The sequence below is a fragment of the Drosophila ficusphila genome, unplaced genomic scaffold (genome assembly GCF_018152265.1).
Source record: "Drosophila ficusphila isolate 14025-0441.05 unplaced genomic scaffold, ASM1815226v1 contig_286, whole genome shotgun sequence".
In the NCBI taxonomy this organism is placed as follows: domain Eukaryota; kingdom Metazoa; phylum Arthropoda; class Insecta; order Diptera; family Drosophilidae; genus Drosophila; species Drosophila ficusphila.
The window spans coordinates 6,999,739-7,015,599 of NW_025064189.1; the positions used below are offsets into that span (position 1 = coordinate 6,999,739).

The window sequence follows — 15,861 nt, forward strand, 5'->3', positions numbered from 1 at the left end:
ACAACAACCCCAACAACCCACACGGATAATAAAAGTCCGGCATTTGATTTCTGGCGGCGTATCTATGGCCATCTGTATCTGTATCTCTTGGCTGCTTTGCTCGCCTTGTGGCCCGAATTAATTAAAAAATCAAAGTCGTTGTAATTATTCGTCTCGACTGCAAAAAGTGTCTGGCACTCGATGGTATCGGTATGGTATGGTATGGGGCACAACAACGGCTCTCGAGATCTTAAGACCCGAAAGTGGAGTTGCAAATTGAACTTGCTTTATTTTGGCGCCAGAGCTGCCATTGTTGTTGGTAAATATCAAGTGCGTGGGCGACTCGGAGTCGCTTTTCGTCTAATGGAGCAGCGAGCTCCAAGGTTTTTCTGACTGACTGGCGCTCGGTAAACCGATCACAGCGATTGAGTCTACTATAAAGCTATATAGCCGATATGCAGCTGACGTCACACACGGCATGAAATCATTTTCGAAATGTTGGGGATAGGGATAAATCAGCGAGCATTCCATGAATAATCATAGACGAACGAATGCTAGAGATATATATTTGCCAGCTAGTTCAATAAACAAAACCACACGGCAATTCAATTACCAATGCAGCTCACAGCGTCTGGACTTTGACTTTGACGACCCACTGTGCGTATGAGCGACGCGGAACAAAACGATTTTGAGTTTGCTCGGGGGTTTCGGATTATTTATGCGTTACATGCGAAACACAAAGCCGAATTTGAATATTTCACATGACGCATTCGGTTGACATGCGTGTCTACGACAAATGTCGCTCCAAACAGAAGCAGCCACGCCCCCTCCCCAATTTAAGTACAGGAAGAAATATATTTAATTTGTGGTTACCTAATGAAATATTTTTCGTGACAACAAAAGCTATGTTGAACAAATGTTAAGGGAAATGCAGATAGTTCCTTAGTCATATACTTATCTATTTAGTAATGTTAAATACTCAATAAAATTAAATGAAATTCGTTAATATTAAGTTAAAGTTATTAAACAGTTATTTTTACGTAGCTGTAACACAGTTTTATATATTTTTTCAGTGCACTTCAAACCCCTCACACCATTGACAGTTGAAATGAAATTGATTGAAATGCGATTAGCGAAATGAATATTAAACTGCAACCACACCAACAACAACGACTGACTAACGCTATAAATGTTTTGTTATGTTGAATTGAATAATCACACCTTATGGCAGGTGTTGTAAAAAAGGGGGGAAATGATTTTGGCATATTTCGATTCGGCAAACTGATCAGTAGGCTATTTTTATGGCCCCGACTTCAATTGTTTTTGGCCATTTTCCTGCAAAGTCACGAAATCTCGGGGCGCTGTGACAATTCGATTTGTTTACTTTATATAATGCAATGAGATAATCAAGGCATTATGTCAGCCCAACTGGGCCAAGCTCGGCTCAGGTGTTTTTGCCTATAAAGAATCAACACTAGATAAATCAAAAACCCAAGATCTGTGGCTTAGGTATGATCTCAGCGATCGAACTGTGAAAGTTCTACATTTTGGCTTAGAAGACCCCCACGCAACGCCGGCATAAAATGGAGTGGACGATGGTGCTCCACTTCGGACACTTTGGAGCCCAGTCTTACAAACAGCATGACCTACGCTAATAGAGAGGAGAAAGATATCGCGAAATTTGTAAACTAATTTTAGCAGTTGCGACATCGCCAAAATATCAGAATATCGAGCCAGCAGCAACAACAAAAGTTCGCTGAACTGCACAAAAGATACAAAGTATAATAAGACAAAGCCGGGCTTCATTAGCCACGGCATCATCATCGCCAGCACCATCGCCATCATCATCCAAGAAGAAAGCAGCAGCCGAAGATTGGCCAGCGGACAAAAAATGCACACAAATCAACGTTAGAATTTGGAATTTGAAATTCCAGCGGGAACAAAGCGGAGAAAGATGGAGAATTCGGCGCGATGGGGCAAACAGAGAATTCCCGGTAAGGCAAAGGTAAATTGACTTTTTATAGACAGTGACAACAATTAATTATATTTTAATATGCTGCGCAGCTTGGCTTATTAGTTTATAGTATCAACAATACAAATTAAAGAGCCCCTCCATCGAATCCGACTCCAAACCCCAACTCGACCTCGAAGAAAGGCCGGCGCAGAAAGTCATCGAACTTTCTCCCTGTTCTTTCGCCGACTAATTTCTATATTAGGTGTCATGGTCCTCGGCTGTCGGTGGCTCTATTAATTACCCCAGCAGCTGCGATCATTTATAACTTAGTCGGGTTAGTCGATCTGGCTGCTGCGATCTGCGATATGTTACAATTTGTAAAGTGGCGAACTGCGGCTCCCAAGGCGCAAGGTCGAACAAATTTGCCTAAACACAATCACAACGATCAGCGGCTAAATTGCCGTGACAAGTGAACCTCTCCAAGTTGGGGGCCCAGGGACCCCAAACAAGAAAGAACTATCAACAATCGCGTGACTCTTCTCAGAGCTGCGAATCTTTGTTGTTTAATTCAGCTTTGTAAACGGTGACATGCGAACAGAATGGTTATGGATAGAATGGTTAGATGGATAGAATGGTTATATGGATAGAATGGTTAGATGGATGGATCTGCGGATGGTGTGTGAGCGGTGTCTGCCGGCAGCCACTTTCCACCGACTGAGCTGTAATTAATAGCAGCTTACGAGCTAGTCGCAAATTAGCCACATGACACAGCGTCCGCAGAGTCGTAGGAGTCTGGAGACGGAGCCGAGACGGTTTCTTGTGGGCAGAGCTGACCCCAAAGTTCCGGGAGAACTCTTAAGCTCTTTTACCACTTCCACTCGGCTTCACAGTCGATGGTTGAAAAAGTCGTCAACGGCTTCCGTTCGATTGGAGGCGTTGTGGTTATCGAGTCTACAAAGTGGGCGTTCTTTTAGCACTCTAAATTACTAACAATTCGTTAAGTTCGATTTAAGTCATAAATATGGTAATGAAAAGCATTCAACCGTTCTAAAAAACTGTTTCTATTAAGATAGCATTTGCTTTTAAATAGCCTATGGGAAAAGATTAATTCGTTTAATTTATTTTAGTTTTGGAGACCCAAAACTACATTTCCGTAAGCCATAACATTGCCAATTTTGATCCGATTCTAAAGTGGCATACCTCTTAAAGTTTGTAATTGCAGCCATAAAAAAAATGCATTCAAAATTTTCCATTTTGCGAGGGTCGAAATTTTGACCCCTGGTCATGTGGTAAATTTCCAAAAGGACACCCAATACTACACTTATAGAAACATGCTGAAAGCAATATTACAGTTAAAATATCGACACACTAAAATATTTATGGGTAAAACATATTGTTCATATGCTGTTTATTCCAGAATTCAGTTTTCCGTTTACTAAGTACTAAAATACACTAAAGTCCTCGCTCTGAGCGCAGTTAGTTGAGGGGATTCGATGTCTTGGCGCTCTCCTGGCGGATGGCGTTGATCAGCTCATAGTTGACCAGGAAGGTGAAGCGCAGCCCGGAAATTTCCACAGTGCAGTTGTGAGCCAGCCGGGCTTTGTTGGCCGACAGCAAAGGAGTGCCGTCGATGAAGATGGCCCGCTTGCCCTCATTCGCGATGAAGAAATCGCCATTGCTGCGCAACTTGATGGTTCCCTGACGGCGGGAGATCTTAGCAGCCGGCCCTTCTAGTCCCAGATCCACATCCACCACACAGTCCTTGGCATCACGGCCAAAGGTGATCTCCTTGGAACGCATGAGGTAACGCACATGACGGCCGCACAGACAGGCCAGCGTCTGGTTGTCGAACTCCGAGGCAGCCGTCGGACCGAGTACGGAATCAACTAGAACACCCCAGCGAGACAGCTCGTTCTCCAGGAGGCGAATATCACGTTTGTTGCGCCGATCAGCCAAAGCCCTCTCCATTTCCAGAGCTTCGTCACGTGGCTCGTTCAAGTCATGCTCGAAGATTTGATCCTCTGCATCGGAGAAGCTGAGTGGTTGTTGATCCGTGCCGTAAAGAGGCTTCACCGTCTGATCCGGCAACAGGCTGTACTGCTTAAGCAGAAGCCAATGGTTGTGGAGAGATTTTGCAGTACGGGCGCAGTAGAAGATAGAGGCGTTCTTGTCCAGCAGCTCTTGGAACTGCTCCAGCTTGGGTTGCTCGGACTGTGGGATAGGAATACTGATTAGTGATGTCTGTAGATGAAGTTTACACGTTTCTCTTACGCTTTTAATGGTTCCAAGAAGATCTTCCTCCTGCACGCTGTACAGGGCCTTGCGTTGAATGGACTCCACTAACTCTGGATGCAGGTTCCTCATGGCGGAGACCGCAATTCTGGACACCGCAGGCTCATAGAGCAAAGCATACCAACGCTGCTGAAGCTCCTGCAAGGTAAACTTGCAGGAAAACTTCACGCCGCGATGGATGATCCTTAGGTCGTTGGTCTGTTGGATACCGATGATCAAGGAAAGATCATCGATGGGCTTCCAGCGGCCTAGATCCTTAGTGGCCATTTGGCCCATGGGACGACCATTCCTGCGCTGCGACTTCTTGCTGGCAGGACGCACAGAACGAGAACGACGATCGCTGGTTGTAGGACGTTCCATGGCTGGTGGTTTGGGATGCACCACTGGCGCAACAACTGGAGCAACTGGAAGAGGAGTGGCCAGAGGAGCAGGCGTGGTAGGTGTGGCTAGGGGCAGTGAAGCAACGGTACTAGGTGTTCCCGGCAACAAGGAATCCGCGGAACCCGGCGTTTGTGGAGGTTCCGGCGTAGAAATGGGTATGTTCAATGGAGCTAACGTGGTGTGCGGCACGCCCACCAAGGCGGGATAATTCTGGGACGAAGTCCGAGGTCTGCTGTTGCGATTTGCATCCGTTCCTCCGCGATTTGTGGGCACTGCAATGTTGTACTCGACTATTTCGTCATCAAAACGCTTCCTTTTGATCGTACGCGACGAACTGTTTGCGATGAGAAAATGAAAGGGATAAATGATTACCCAGCACTAATTGTGATAAATCTGACATTTGTCATCGACTTACCTCCTTCGCTTTTGATCGTTTTGCAGTTCAATCGGTAGATTTCGAATCGGATTTCGTATTGTTGTCGAAATAACAGTTGAACTGTTTGCTGCTGTACTTCCTATTGTTGTTGTTGCTGCTGCTATGGGGGCTGTTGTTGTTGTTGCTGATGACACGCCTGCTTGGATTAGTGTGCTCGCAGCTGCCGTGGCGTTACCGGGGGCTGCGGGGGCGTTGGGAGCAGTCACGGGCACTGCACTGCTGCTGCTAACGGTGATCCTTGTTACCTCCATCGCTCTAACGGGGATTTTACGGGTTAAAACTAATTATTTTCGCGACGCACAACGCACGCAGTGTGACCGCAGCAGCAAGAAAAAGTATGTCGGACTCAGAGCTGCCATATCGTCGGGAAAAAGTAACACTGAGAGAAAATCGTAGTTTGAAAAAGATACTTTCACTTAATATTTAAGGAAAACCATTAAAAATTCAAACTGATTTGAATTAGCATCATATTGACGATATTTAAAACTACACATTTATCCTAAACTTCATAGCACGAAAAAAATTCCGCGCAACCAACACTTACCAACACTCTTAGTCGCAGACTTTTGGCCGTCTGGCATCCCTAGTTCTGTAGCCCACTCGAGAGTGTAAAATTTGTTTACTGGCATTTAAATATCAGCGAATTTGGGCCATAACGCCAGACTCATCAATTAGCACTGATGCCCAAAGCGACTAGATGAGTGCCTGGATGAACGGGCGACCGAAATTTTGCACTAGCCACACAAATAACACGGAAAACTATGAGGTAAATGGCTGTGCACAAAAACAAAACAGTGGAATGACTGTATATATGACTAATCGATTTGCAGTTTGCACTACGCGGAATCGGAATCTTCGCAGTCAGAGAGCAAAATGGACATCTCGGAGACGCCGACGGACTCCACGGGCGTCTCGCCGCTGGCGGATGATGCTGTGACCCCCGCTCCCGAAAAGAACATCCTGGAAATGGAGCAGGCAAAGGACCATGACAAGGAAGAGATAGAGTTTAAGACGAGCTCCGCGCTGGACAACAGAATACTGCGTCCGGAGCTGCTGCCCATGGAAACCACCCCCCAGCGACACACCATCGAGCGCACCCTAGCCAACAGTCATCCGCTGATGTCACCGACCAACACGGACTCGGATTCCGAGCCCTTTCAGCTAAAGAAACAGGAGACACAACCGCCGCGGAACAATTTTCCGGACGTGGTGCCCACCACAGAGACGGTGCAGGCGAAGAACTCGCTGAATCAGTCGCGGAGCAAGCCTCAGGATGCCAAGGTCAGTTTGCTACGGGCCAACAGTCCGGACATTCTGAGCAGCGAGTCGGATGCGGATGTCTCCCAGTACTTGGCCGCCGTCGAGTCTAACTTTCAGTCTGTCTCCCTGATGCCCAATGGAAACGGAAAGAAATCCAAGCGAACGACCACTCTCCCTGGAGGCGAGGACATATCCAGTCTGGATTCCATCTCGAATCACAGCTTCGATGACGACGAGGACATCGAGCACAACCTGGCATCCTTGAGCCCCTCCAGCTCCCTAATCGATGGTTTGGATGGGGAGGACGACGACGACGATTGCGAGGGTCCGGAGCTGCTGCCTGATAACGATGACGACCTCGAACTAGACATGGAGTTCGGTCTGGCCACTACGCCGACGCCAAATGCCCAGGCTTCGGCCAATGGTGCCTCCACATTACCGCAATACACAGCTGCTGAGGAGAGACGCGATTCGCGAAACTGGCAGAAGATCACTCTACCGGATGGACGCACCCGGGAGATCGATATGCGGGTCATCGAGCCGTACAAGCGTGTTCTATCCCACGGTGGATATCTCAAATCTGGCGGCCAGAACGCCATCGTCATCTTTTGCGCCTGCCACCTGCCGGATAGGTCGAGGGCCGACTACAGCTATGTGATGGACAACCTGTTTCTCTACGTGGTCAAGACCCTCGAGCAGCTGGTCACGGATGACTATGTGCTGATCTATCTTCATGGCGGCTCCAACAGGCGGAATGTGCCGCCGTTTCCCTGGCTCAAAAGGTGGGTTTCACTTAGCTTTATTTTCTTTCGGGTTATTAAAAAAGCTTTTTTAATACAGGTGCTACCAACTGCTGGACCGTCGGTTGCGCAAGAGCCTGAAGCACATGTATCTGGTGCATCCCACGTTTTGGATAAAGTCTCTGGTTTGGATGGCGCGGCCTTTTGTGAGGTAAACCACAGCAAACAGTTCCCAGTTAAACATTGAAATAAATTCTTGCTCTCCTGTGCAGCACAAAGTTCTGGCGCAAACTGGTCTACGTGAAGTCCCTGGAGGAGCTCGGCCTGCACGTGGTCGTGGAGAAGGCTGCCATCCCGGAGAAGGTTAAGCAATACGACGCCAAGCGGCACTGAGGACCTGCGATGCCCCAGACTTGTCTCACTCAAAACGCTAATGCAAACGCAACGCATCCATGCCACACTCGCTACTCAAGCCTCTGCATTCCCCCATCTTCAATACGGACTAAGGCTAATCCTCCAACCGATTGTTTGCGCTCTCTTGCTATGCTTTAATTTAAGATCTCAATCTTTGTGATACTTTATGTTTGCCTTCTCTCAGTCGAGTCCCCCAAGTCGAGTCCCCTCCTATGCATTTCCCCGGTTGAAGCGTGGAAGGCGTTCAGCAAAACATCGAACAAGTTTTTGTAGTTCTTTATTGGCAGTCGTAGAATTCGTATTAGTAGACACAGAGTCACATCTGCTAGGATCCTATATATAGACACTTACATAATAATACCATGTAGTTATCGTGTAGCTTCCGCTTCATAAATTTTGTAATGGAACAGACATATGCAACCAGAAACCACCAAACTTCCGAACATGTTACCTTTATTTGTAGTGGCAAAAAGAGTAAACACGAAGTTGGAACAGAGTGTAGTCCACTACACTGAACCTAAGCATAAGTAATTGAAAATCTTTAGCTGAATTTTGCATCCGATACCGCATATATTGTACATTTAAAGCGTTCCGAGCACGACACTTTCGCTGACACTGAGGACCCCATGCCAGTCGACAGTAGAGGTGCCCCATTATCTCATCCACCATCAGAGTTAGCCGATTAGCCAGTAAGTGAAATAGCGACCATTCTTTGTGGAATCTACACACGGACACACGTAGAATCTCTCTAGCGGATAAAAGACGTACAATTAGGCAATGTAACCGATTAATATTAAGAGCGACATTTTGTTGGTTTCCTTTTACCGCTTTAAACAAACAATAATAATAAAGTGCAAGATGATTTTTTATTTATTCTGCAATAAACCCTGTTAATGATGATATGATATTAGGAGTAATAACTTTGGTCGCAGTCCCACAGGTCGTTGTCCTCGTGAAATTGAATGAGTACGAGTTCATAGGTGACGATGGTGCCAGCAACCTAAAGAAGAAAATAGGAAGAGTATTCTTATGATATAGTATTCTCCATTTTAACTTACACTTAACACCAGCTTCCTTGTCAGGTGAAAAAACTTCATTCCACTCAGAGCCACCTCATCGCTGATTACCTCCTCCGTAAATCTCTTAACCTCCGGGCACCAGGATTCCTTCGGCACACAGCGCAAATATCTCAAAGTCAACCGGGACTCGTCATGGACGCTGGCGGAGTACAGTGAAACCGCCAGAGTGCGACCAATGAGAAAGATGAGCGAGAAATAAAAGTACACGGCGTGGGCCACCGAAGGCATTGTGCTAAGGAAAAATATTTAATCTTAAATGAAATAAAGAATAAAGATTCTTAAATACTTACTTTAAACTCCTCAGCAACTGCACACAAATGAAGTACAAATTATTGGAGAAGGACACCATTGTTATGAGGGAAATGGCATTGTCCATTTTATCGCACAAAATGCAAATATTCCTGTATTGAATGCGACGCTCCGACCAGTAAGTGGGTGACATGTTCTGCAATTTATTTTGTTGTTTTCCATAGAATTTATTTATTTATTTTACTCTCATACCATTCCTTTAAAATTCCGCAAATCATCGTTGAGCTGGCGAAACTTGGCAGCCAATCCAATGCTCACAATCATAACAAACATGTCCATGTAATTCCAAATGAACGTTGAATATACATTTTGGAACTTGCCCCACAAAGCCAAAGCAGTGGAGTAACTGGCCACGAAGAATATCTCGTCGTTGGTGCGCAGGAAATAATTCTGGATGGGATCAGCGGTGCGGTTACAAAAGGAAGCATAGTTTATAGCAGAAACCATGCTCAGAATGTGCTCCGCTTTGGGAAATAAGAAAACCTTTAAGATTGTAAGGCAAATAATACAAATATTTACCAAATGAAAGCATCATTCCCACCAACATAACCATCGAAATGGTGTGGCCCATATTCCATTTGCGCAACTGCGTTTTATACTGGGGCAAATCCTTCTCCACAGTGTGCCAATACATCATCAACTGAGGCCACTGACGGGCCAAATTAAGAGCCACTATCAAAACCAATAAAACAGATCCTCGGAATATGATGGGCTTGATGCTGTTGAAACTAATCGGGTTGTTTAAAACCTTAAACAGGGACAGTCCAAAGTTGGCCAAGCTCGAGGCGATAAAAACTAGACAGAAGCAGGTGCGAATGTTGCGCCAGGAGAAGCTCAGATTGGAAGGATGTTTCCCGGTCACTCCTTTAACGGGCATCATCGCAAAGAACTCCGCCACAAGGAGCACTCGGCCCACCGCCTGGTGGAAGCTTCCATCGCTGAGGAACGCCTCCTTGTCGCCACGGGATAGCTCTATTTAAATTAAGATCATTTAATGCTGTTTTGATAAGTTCTAAAGTCTTGCAACTTACTGGGCAATTTATTCCGCACTTCGCATTCAGTTTCAATTTGGTTTTTGTAGGTTTCGCAACTTTCCTGAAAAGCTTTTTTGCGGGCACTAAAGAAATGGTTATTTAAATCAAATCTTTACTAAGTTATAAGTTTGTCTTGACCCACCCACCTTTCGTGAACCAAATCAAGTTTCCGCACCATCGATGTCCTGGTCATCTTCTTCCTCAGCCGTCGGATCTTGTTTTCCAGCTTTGGCAGGAACTTCATCCTTCGACCTTTCGATTCCACTCGCAGGAGTGAACTGCTCCAAAGGAATTGCCCAGCGAACCAAATTGTCACTCGCTGAGTGCCCAGTGACTATTAAAAACACCTGTTGTTTTGCACTTATCTATAATTAAGGAACAGCAACAATAAAGGTACATATTTTGCGGGCTTAGCGTTTGCGTTCCCTCCCACAAAGTTCAGTTTTCAAAACAGCCGGCCACCTTTTCCTCGCCATTGAACTGCAGCAAAATTAGTTCGTAGGTCACTATTGTGCCAGCCACCTAGGGATATAGTATAGTTCTATAATCGGATGTGCTTGCGATTTGTTTTGTTTTGGGTGACACACCGAAATTACCACGCCGCGAGTGAGTCGAAAGAACTTCATGCCAGTCAGAGCCACATTGTCCATCTGAACCTCCTCCGAAAAGCGTTTGAGCTGAAAGGTAAAGGATTCTTATGATTCTATTCTTATTCCTAACTGATAAATACTCCTGTTTACCTCGTCGCACCAATATTCCCTGGGCACCAAGCGAAAAATGACCAGCGGTCTTTTAGATTCATCATTGATACTGGAGCTATATAGCGACAAAATGAGAGTACGACCAAGTAAATAGGTGAGGGAGAACCAGAAGTACAGGGTATGAAATACAGAAGGTTTTGCTCTAAAATAAATGAAAGAAAAGGAAATTTATTATTTTGTATACAAAATCATATTAAAAACTCACTGCATGCTCTTGAGGATTTTGCCACAAATAAAGTAGAGATTGTTGCTGAAACAGAGCAAAGTAATAGTGGATATGGCATCGTCCACTTCCTCACACAGCTTGCAAAGGTTCCTGAAGTTAATCCTGCACTGCATCCAATAGTCCACCGAGGTGGGCTGAATGTGAGATGCGAAATATGTATTATTTCATTATTTATACAACAAATATCATTACCAATTTGGCCTCCCTCATCATGTAGTCATTTAATTGCCGGAAACGAGCAGCTAAAGCCACACTTACAGCCATCACGAAGATGTCGTTGAAGTTCCAGGCGAAGGTGCTCAAGACATTGATCACTTTTCCCAAGAGCCCAAGGAAACGGGTGTAGTCAACAAAGTAGAACACCGAGGAGAAGTTCAAGTACAGGAAACTGTCGAAGGAAAGTCCCGGCCATCGAGGGCAGGAGTTTACATAGTAGCCCATGGACAACATGCTCATAATGTGTTCCACTTTTCACATAAATAAATTAAGAAATTAATTAACAGATTATGCAATTAAATATCTTCTTACCCAAGGAGCAAGTGGTGGCCACAATGGTGATGATCTTGATGTGCTGTGCCAAATATCTGCGCTTCTTAGGCAGTTTAATTGGAGGCAACTTGGCCTCAACCAACTGCCACTCCTGGGCGATTGCAGGCCACTTTCTGGCCAGTTGCAAGAAGGCTGACGAAATCAAGAATATGGATAAATAAAATACCAGAGTCTCCACCGAATCGAAATTGAACGACACATTTGTCACGTAGGCCACCAGGTAACCAGAAGTTACTCCAAAACAGAGGATCGTCACCAAGGCGTAATACGTTCGAGCACTGAACCAGGTGAAGGTCAGATCTTCCGAGAACTTGGAACTCACTCCACGAACTGGCATCAGTGCAAAAATCTGGGCTATAATAAGGACTGAAAGAAAATATTAATAAAATAACTAGGAATGCCCTAACTTCAGCAAAGTCACTGTTGAATTTAAATTACTTAAATTAAGAGTTTTGTAACCATCATTTTGTGAACAATATGTTATTACCTGGCTTAATGGCTTCTTGAAATGAGCCACTATACTTGTTATCCTCGATTTTGATTCGATGAAGCCAAGCCCTAACTGTGAAAGCAAATGTTTTATAAATAAGAATAAAAGTTTTGCAAACTTACTGAAAGAAAATCTAAAGTGCCTTGAGGGCTTGGAGACCACTCTGTATTTAACAATTCCCAAGGTGACACTGGCAGTTGTAATGTATTAAATTGATTAATAAATTAATTTATTATAGTCGAATATATTTCTTAAACGCAAATCTAATCCACGTACTCGCTGCTCACTCGTGATCTCCGCCAGAATTTGATGCGGGCAATGCACCTTCGCCGTTTGGCGGGATCTCCAGTGGTCCTGGCCATGTTCCGTGCTCGACTGACGGCCAATCCTCTCCTGACAATCGCTAAGCCCACAAAACACCAACGGTTACCTCTAATTGATGCCCTCCACGCCAATTGTGTGCTTATCTGTGCATAATCTTGTGCAAGTACGAAAAGTTGACAGGCCAAGTTGGCTTGATAAAGTATTCCAAATGAAAATAAAAACTGTGAACGGCACTAGGAGAAGAAAATGCTCATGGAGGAGCCGGGTCCGCGGCTGCAAATACTTTTCTGCACCACGGCGCCTTCCAACTGCCGGAATAAAACCAACTCGTAGCCCATTAAAGCGGCTGCCATCTGAAAAAACATAGTTACTCTTAGATTCTTATAAAATGTTTCCGATACCCACTGCAAAGATCAGCCTTCTGGTGAGATAAAAGAAACCCTTTCCACTGAGAGCAAAGGTTTCATTTCGGAGCATCTCACTTAATCGATTCAGCTCATCGCACCAACAATTTGTGGGTACTTCGTAAAGTGTATTGGAAATACTCTTGATTTCCTGGGGAATCGAGGCAGCGGCAAACATCATATTCATCAAGCGAGTGATGACGTATAGCAAACAAAACCAGAAGTACAGCTCGTCCATAAAAGTTCCTTTTACTCTGAATAAAAGAATTTATATTAAATATTGAAAAATGTGTAAATGAAATATCAAAACTTACTGAAAACTATGGTAGACTTGCACACAAATGAAGTACATATTGTGGGCGCAGGACACCAAAATCAAGCCAGACAACTCCTTATCATAAAGCTTGAGCAAATCATCGAGATCCAAAAAATCGGAACGAACTTCCTGCCAAAATTCATGTGATCCAGAGTTTTCTAAATTCTGACGAATACGCCAATGAAGTTGTTGAAAACGAATTTGCAAACTTCGACACAGAAGAAATAGGAAGATGTCCCCAAAGTTCCAAATGAATGTCATTGCCAAGGTGCTCCATTCGATGAAGAAAACCATCCAGAGGTCATAGTTGAACACTGAGAAGATTTCCTGGCGTTCCCTTAGAAAGTAGTTCTCCAAGAAGCCCACTTTCAGATTACAATCTCTAATTTGCTCGTAATTGCTCCAAACGGCGCTTCCCACATAAGTGAGGTGTTCACAAAGGGCGGTTATCAAAAGGATTATTCCCCAACGACGAAGATATCGGCTGAAATTGAGTCCTTGGGGGCTACTATAGCAGGGTTTCAGGAATATCCGCTCAGAAAACGAAGTTTTCCGGATGATATAGGGCCATTTGCGGGACAGATTTATAAAGGCTCCGAAACAGAAAATGCAAATCACACTGAAATTTAAAGAGCCTGTGGAATAATTTTTAGAAAAAAATACTAATAGGGGAATTTCCAATACATAATTATATTAAAAAATCTTACCTATGGTGTACATCTTCAGTCCATCATTTAATACCATCTTAGTCGACAGCACAAAGTCACCGATGACAAAAAGGAAAACCACCGCGAAAAGCAGAATAATCGGGGAAAGCCAACGAAAGCGAACATTTTCGGGTTTATCAGGAGGTTTGATCCCCGAAAGCGGAAGCACACCGAAAATCCGAGCTATGACCATAACTAAAAGGGGAAAACTTAGGAACCGACCAACCAAGATTCACACTCACCATTCCCGAGGGCATGATGAAGGGTGTTTTCCTGCACTGACCGCTCCATTTGAAGTCCACGGACAGACAAACGCCTCTTCATCATGGACGTGATAATTGAGACACTTCCAGCAGAACATTTCAAACACGCATTGTATTGATAGATAGCATCGGACAGGTGCAATTAATTGGGTGCCATTACAGAAGGTGCAAAAATACAACAAAATGCAAATATACGTAGGACTAGGAAAAAATGCTCTTGGAGGAACCCACGCCGCCCTCGCAGAAACTCTTTTGCACATCGGATCCAGCCATTTGGTTGATCAGAACCAGTTCGTAGACCATTAAAGTAGCAGCCATCTATAGATAATTTATTCTATTAACATTTACTATATTAATATTTATATTATACTAACTTACCGCAAATATCAAACGTCTGGTTAGCAAAAAGTATCCCTTGCCACTGAGGGCGAAATGGTCTGAGAGGAAAATCTCATTGAGTCGCCTTAGTTCAACGCACCAAAACTCAGTGGGAATTTCGTAAAGTGTGTAGGATATCTCCCTGGCTTCTTGGGGAATCGAGGATGCAGCAAACATCATGTTTAGCACTCGAATGATGACATAGGAAAGGCAGAACCAGAAGTAAAGCTCATCTGCGTAGTTTCCCTTGGATCTAATTACATAAAAGATTGTTATATTCTATAAATTCTATAATAATATTCCTTACTGAAAGCTGTGATAGATCTGCACACATATGAAGTACATGTTGTGGGCACAGGAGAGGACTATCAACCCGGACAGTTCCTTGTCGTATATCCCCAGAAGATCGCTAAGATCCAGTAGATCACTCCGAATCCGCTGCCAGAACTCATTGGGCATCTGCTGTTTGGCGTGTTGGCGAATGCGCCAGTGCAATTGCTTGAATCTCATCTGGGTGCCACGGCAGACGAGGACCAGAAAGATGTCCACAAAGTTCCAGACGAAGGTCATGGACAGAGTGGTCCACTCGATGAAGGGTATCCACCAGGGCGTGAAGTGGAGCACCAGGAAGAGCTGCTGTCGCTCCCTCTGGAAGTAGTTGTGCCAGAACTCCGCATTCAATTTGCACTCCACAATGGCCAAGTGATTGTTGTAGAGGGCACTTCCCACATACGTGGAGTGTTCGCAGAGAGCAGCCACCAGGAGAAAGACACCCCAGAGGCGAAGGCGACTGGAGTAACCACGTCCATGGACACAATCGTATTCCGGCTGCAGGAAGATCTGCTCGCACTCCGAAGTCCTGCGAATGATATGCGGCCAACGACGGGATAATAGGAGGAAAACCCCAAAGCAGAAGATGCAGATCACGCTGAAGCTGAGGGATCCTGAAATGAAAAAGGTATTCAAAATAATTTAAACACATTTTAATAAAGCACTGTAGTTTATTAAAGGAAAATTCTCTTAAAAACATTTCAGTTCTAATGTTCTCAAATCAAAACCAACCTATAGTGTAGATTTTGAGTCCATGATCGAGTACAACTTTCGAGGATAAAGCGCAATCCACGATGGAGAAGGTGAACAAAACCAGAGCAGCCAGCAGGGACAAAGAAATCCAGCGGAAACGAACCTTTTCCGGTCGAGAACTTGGCCAAACACCCGAGACTGGTAGAACCCCAAAAAACTGGGCTATAACCAGCACTAAAAAAAATATTAATATTAAGTAATAAATCAAATAAGAAATCAAATAGGTGATCTTACCCGGACCCATTCCATGTTGAAGTGTGTTCCTGGTTCCCCGTTGGCCCGACTGCTGCATCGTTCGGCTGTTTAGTATAGAATGTAAAGAGGTCCTTTGGATCCAAAGGACACGCCATAAACAAGGGGGCGTATGGCACTCAATTTGCAGATTAGGATCTCGCAAAAGCGAACTTTGTGCAGGTGCGTGGGCGTGACACTTATGACCAAATGTGCTTTTGAATTGCAGTTTCGAGTGCTAAATGCTAAAT

At 44.6% G+C, this 15,861-nt stretch overlaps 6 protein-coding genes across 7 annotated transcripts; 1 reads left to right on the plus strand and 5 right to left on the minus strand.

The window, feature by feature from the left end:
• Positions 1-3,309: 3,309 nt before the first annotated feature.
• LOC108100690 (microspherule protein 1) lies at positions 3,310-5,387 on the minus strand. The gene is made up of 3 exons (XM_017204709.2): positions 5,022-5,387; positions 4,205-4,940; positions 3,310-4,144 (listed from the first exon to the last, which is right to left on the minus strand). Exons 1-3 carry the CDS (start codon positions 5,291-5,293, stop codon positions 3,410-3,412), a joined length of 1,743 nt encoding a protein of 580 aa, XP_017060198.1. The 5' UTR covers positions 5,294-5,387; the 3' UTR covers positions 3,310-3,409.
• Positions 5,388-5,627: 240 nt separating this feature from the next.
• Positions 5,628-8,356, plus strand: LOC108100649 (BCL2/adenovirus E1B 19 kDa protein-interacting protein 2). Its single transcript, XM_017204658.2, has 4 exons — positions 5,628-5,808; positions 5,873-7,084; positions 7,143-7,253; positions 7,315-8,356. The coding sequence occupies exons 1-4, from the start codon at positions 5,804-5,806 to the stop codon at positions 7,433-7,435; spliced, it is 1,449 nt and encodes a 482-aa protein (XP_017060147.1). The 5' UTR covers positions 5,628-5,803; the 3' UTR covers positions 7,436-8,356.
• Positions 8,357-8,363: 7 nt separating this feature from the next.
• LOC108100651 (gustatory receptor for sugar taste 64f) lies at positions 8,364-10,122 on the minus strand. The gene is made up of 7 exons (XM_017204659.1): positions 10,025-10,122; positions 9,876-9,961; positions 9,364-9,816; positions 9,037-9,308; positions 8,826-8,980; positions 8,515-8,767; positions 8,364-8,456 (listed from the first exon to the last, which is right to left on the minus strand). Exons 1-7 carry the CDS (start codon positions 10,120-10,122, stop codon positions 8,364-8,366), a joined length of 1,410 nt encoding a protein of 469 aa, XP_017060148.1.
• Positions 10,123-10,316: 194 nt separating this feature from the next.
• LOC108100652 (gustatory receptor for sugar taste 64e) lies at positions 10,317-12,266 on the minus strand. 2 transcript variants are annotated; one of them, XM_017204661.1, is made up of 9 exons: positions 12,181-12,266; positions 12,027-12,067; positions 11,902-11,976; positions 11,394-11,780; positions 11,058-11,332; positions 10,845-10,999; positions 10,619-10,781; positions 10,466-10,555; positions 10,317-10,400 (listed from the first exon to the last, which is right to left on the minus strand). In XM_017204661.1, exons 1-9 carry the CDS (start codon positions 12,264-12,266, stop codon positions 10,317-10,319), a joined length of 1,356 nt encoding a protein of 451 aa, XP_017060150.1. The 2 variants fall into 2 exon arrangements, with proteins under 2 accessions (XP_017060150.1, XP_017060149.1); XM_017204660.1 differs by having other exon boundaries at positions 12,027-12,094.
• Positions 12,267-12,461: 195 nt separating this feature from the next.
• Positions 12,462-13,982, minus strand: LOC108100653 (gustatory receptor for sugar taste 64d). The gene is made up of 5 exons (XM_017204663.1): positions 13,898-13,982; positions 13,656-13,850; positions 12,947-13,583; positions 12,634-12,886; positions 12,462-12,581 (listed from the first exon to the last, which is right to left on the minus strand). The coding sequence occupies exons 1-5, from the start codon at positions 13,980-13,982 to the stop codon at positions 12,462-12,464; spliced, it is 1,290 nt and encodes a 429-aa protein (XP_017060152.1).
• Positions 13,983-14,119: 137 nt separating this feature from the next.
• Positions 14,120-15,671, minus strand: LOC108100248 (gustatory receptor for sugar taste 64c). Its single transcript, XM_017204026.1, has 5 exons — positions 15,614-15,671; positions 15,359-15,553; positions 14,604-15,240; positions 14,297-14,549; positions 14,120-14,236 (listed from the first exon to the last, which is right to left on the minus strand). Exons 1-5 carry the CDS (start codon positions 15,669-15,671, stop codon positions 14,120-14,122), a joined length of 1,260 nt encoding a protein of 419 aa, XP_017059515.1.
• Positions 15,672-15,861: the final 190 nt, after the last annotated feature.

Bases quoted from the DNA above. Each gene is read 5' to 3' on its own strand.
- LOC108100690 (XM_017204709.2), bottom strand. From the start codon at position 5,293: ATGGAGGTAACAAGGATCACCGTTAGCAGCAGCAGTGCAGTGCCCGTG. The intron at 4,941-5,021 runs GTAAGTCGATGA...CATCGCAAACAG, and splicing joins AACGATCAAAAGCGAAGGAG to TTCGTCGCGTACGATCAAAA. The intron at 4,145-4,204 runs GTAAGAGAAACG...CCTATCCCACAG, and splicing joins TTCTTGGAACCATTAAAAGC to TCCGAGCAACCCAAGCTGGA.
- LOC108100649 (XM_017204658.2), top strand. The intron at 7,085-7,142 runs GTGGGTTTCACT...TTTTTAATACAG, and splicing joins CCGTTTCCCTGGCTCAAAAG to GTGCTACCAACTGCTGGACC. The intron at 7,254-7,314 runs GTAAACCACAGC...TCTCCTGTGCAG, and splicing joins ATGGCGCGGCCTTTTGTGAG to CACAAAGTTCTGGCGCAAAC.
- LOC108100651 (XM_017204659.1), bottom strand. From the start codon at position 10,122: ATGAAGTTCCTGCCAAAGCTGGAAAACAAGATCCGACGGCTGAGGAAG. The intron at 9,962-10,024 runs GTGGGTGGGTCA...CCATTTCTTTAG, and splicing joins CTTGATTTGGTTCACGAAAG to TGCCCGCAAAAAAGCTTTTC. The intron at 9,309-9,363 runs GTAAATATTTGT...TATTTCCCAAAG, and splicing joins GGGAATGATGCTTTCATTTG to CGGAGCACATTCTGAGCATG.
- LOC108100652 (XM_017204660.1), bottom strand. From the start codon at position 12,266: ATGGCCAGGACCACTGGAGATCCCGCCAAACGGCGAAGGTGCATTGCC. The intron at 12,095-12,180 runs GTACGTGGATTA...TACAACTGCCAG, and splicing joins AGATCACGAGTGAGCAGCGA to TGTCACCTTGGGAATTGTTA. The intron at 11,333-11,393 runs GTAAGAAGATAT...TTATGTGAAAAG, and splicing joins GGCCACCACTTGCTCCTTGG to TGGAACACATTATGAGCATG.
- LOC108100653 (XM_017204663.1), bottom strand. From the start codon at position 13,982: ATGATGAAGAGGCGTTTGTCTGTCCGTGGACTTCAAATGGAGCGGTCA. The intron at 13,851-13,897 runs GTGAGTGTGAAT...TTCCCCTTTTAG, and splicing joins TCATCATGCCCTCGGGAATG to TTATGGTCATAGCTCGGATT. The intron at 12,582-12,633 runs GTGGGTATCGGA...ATGTTTTTTCAG, and splicing joins CCAGAAGGCTGATCTTTGCA to ATGGCAGCCGCTTTAATGGG.
- LOC108100248 (XM_017204026.1), bottom strand. From the start codon at position 15,671: ATGCAGCAGTCGGGCCAACGGGGAACCAGGAACACACTTCAACATGGA. The intron at 15,554-15,613 runs GTAAGATCACCT...TATTTTTTTTAG, and splicing joins TCAACATGGAATGGGTCCGG to TGCTGGTTATAGCCCAGTTT. The intron at 15,241-15,358 runs GTTGGTTTTGAT...TTTTCATTTCAG, and splicing joins ACTCAAAATCTACACTATAG to GATCCCTCAGCTTCAGCGTG.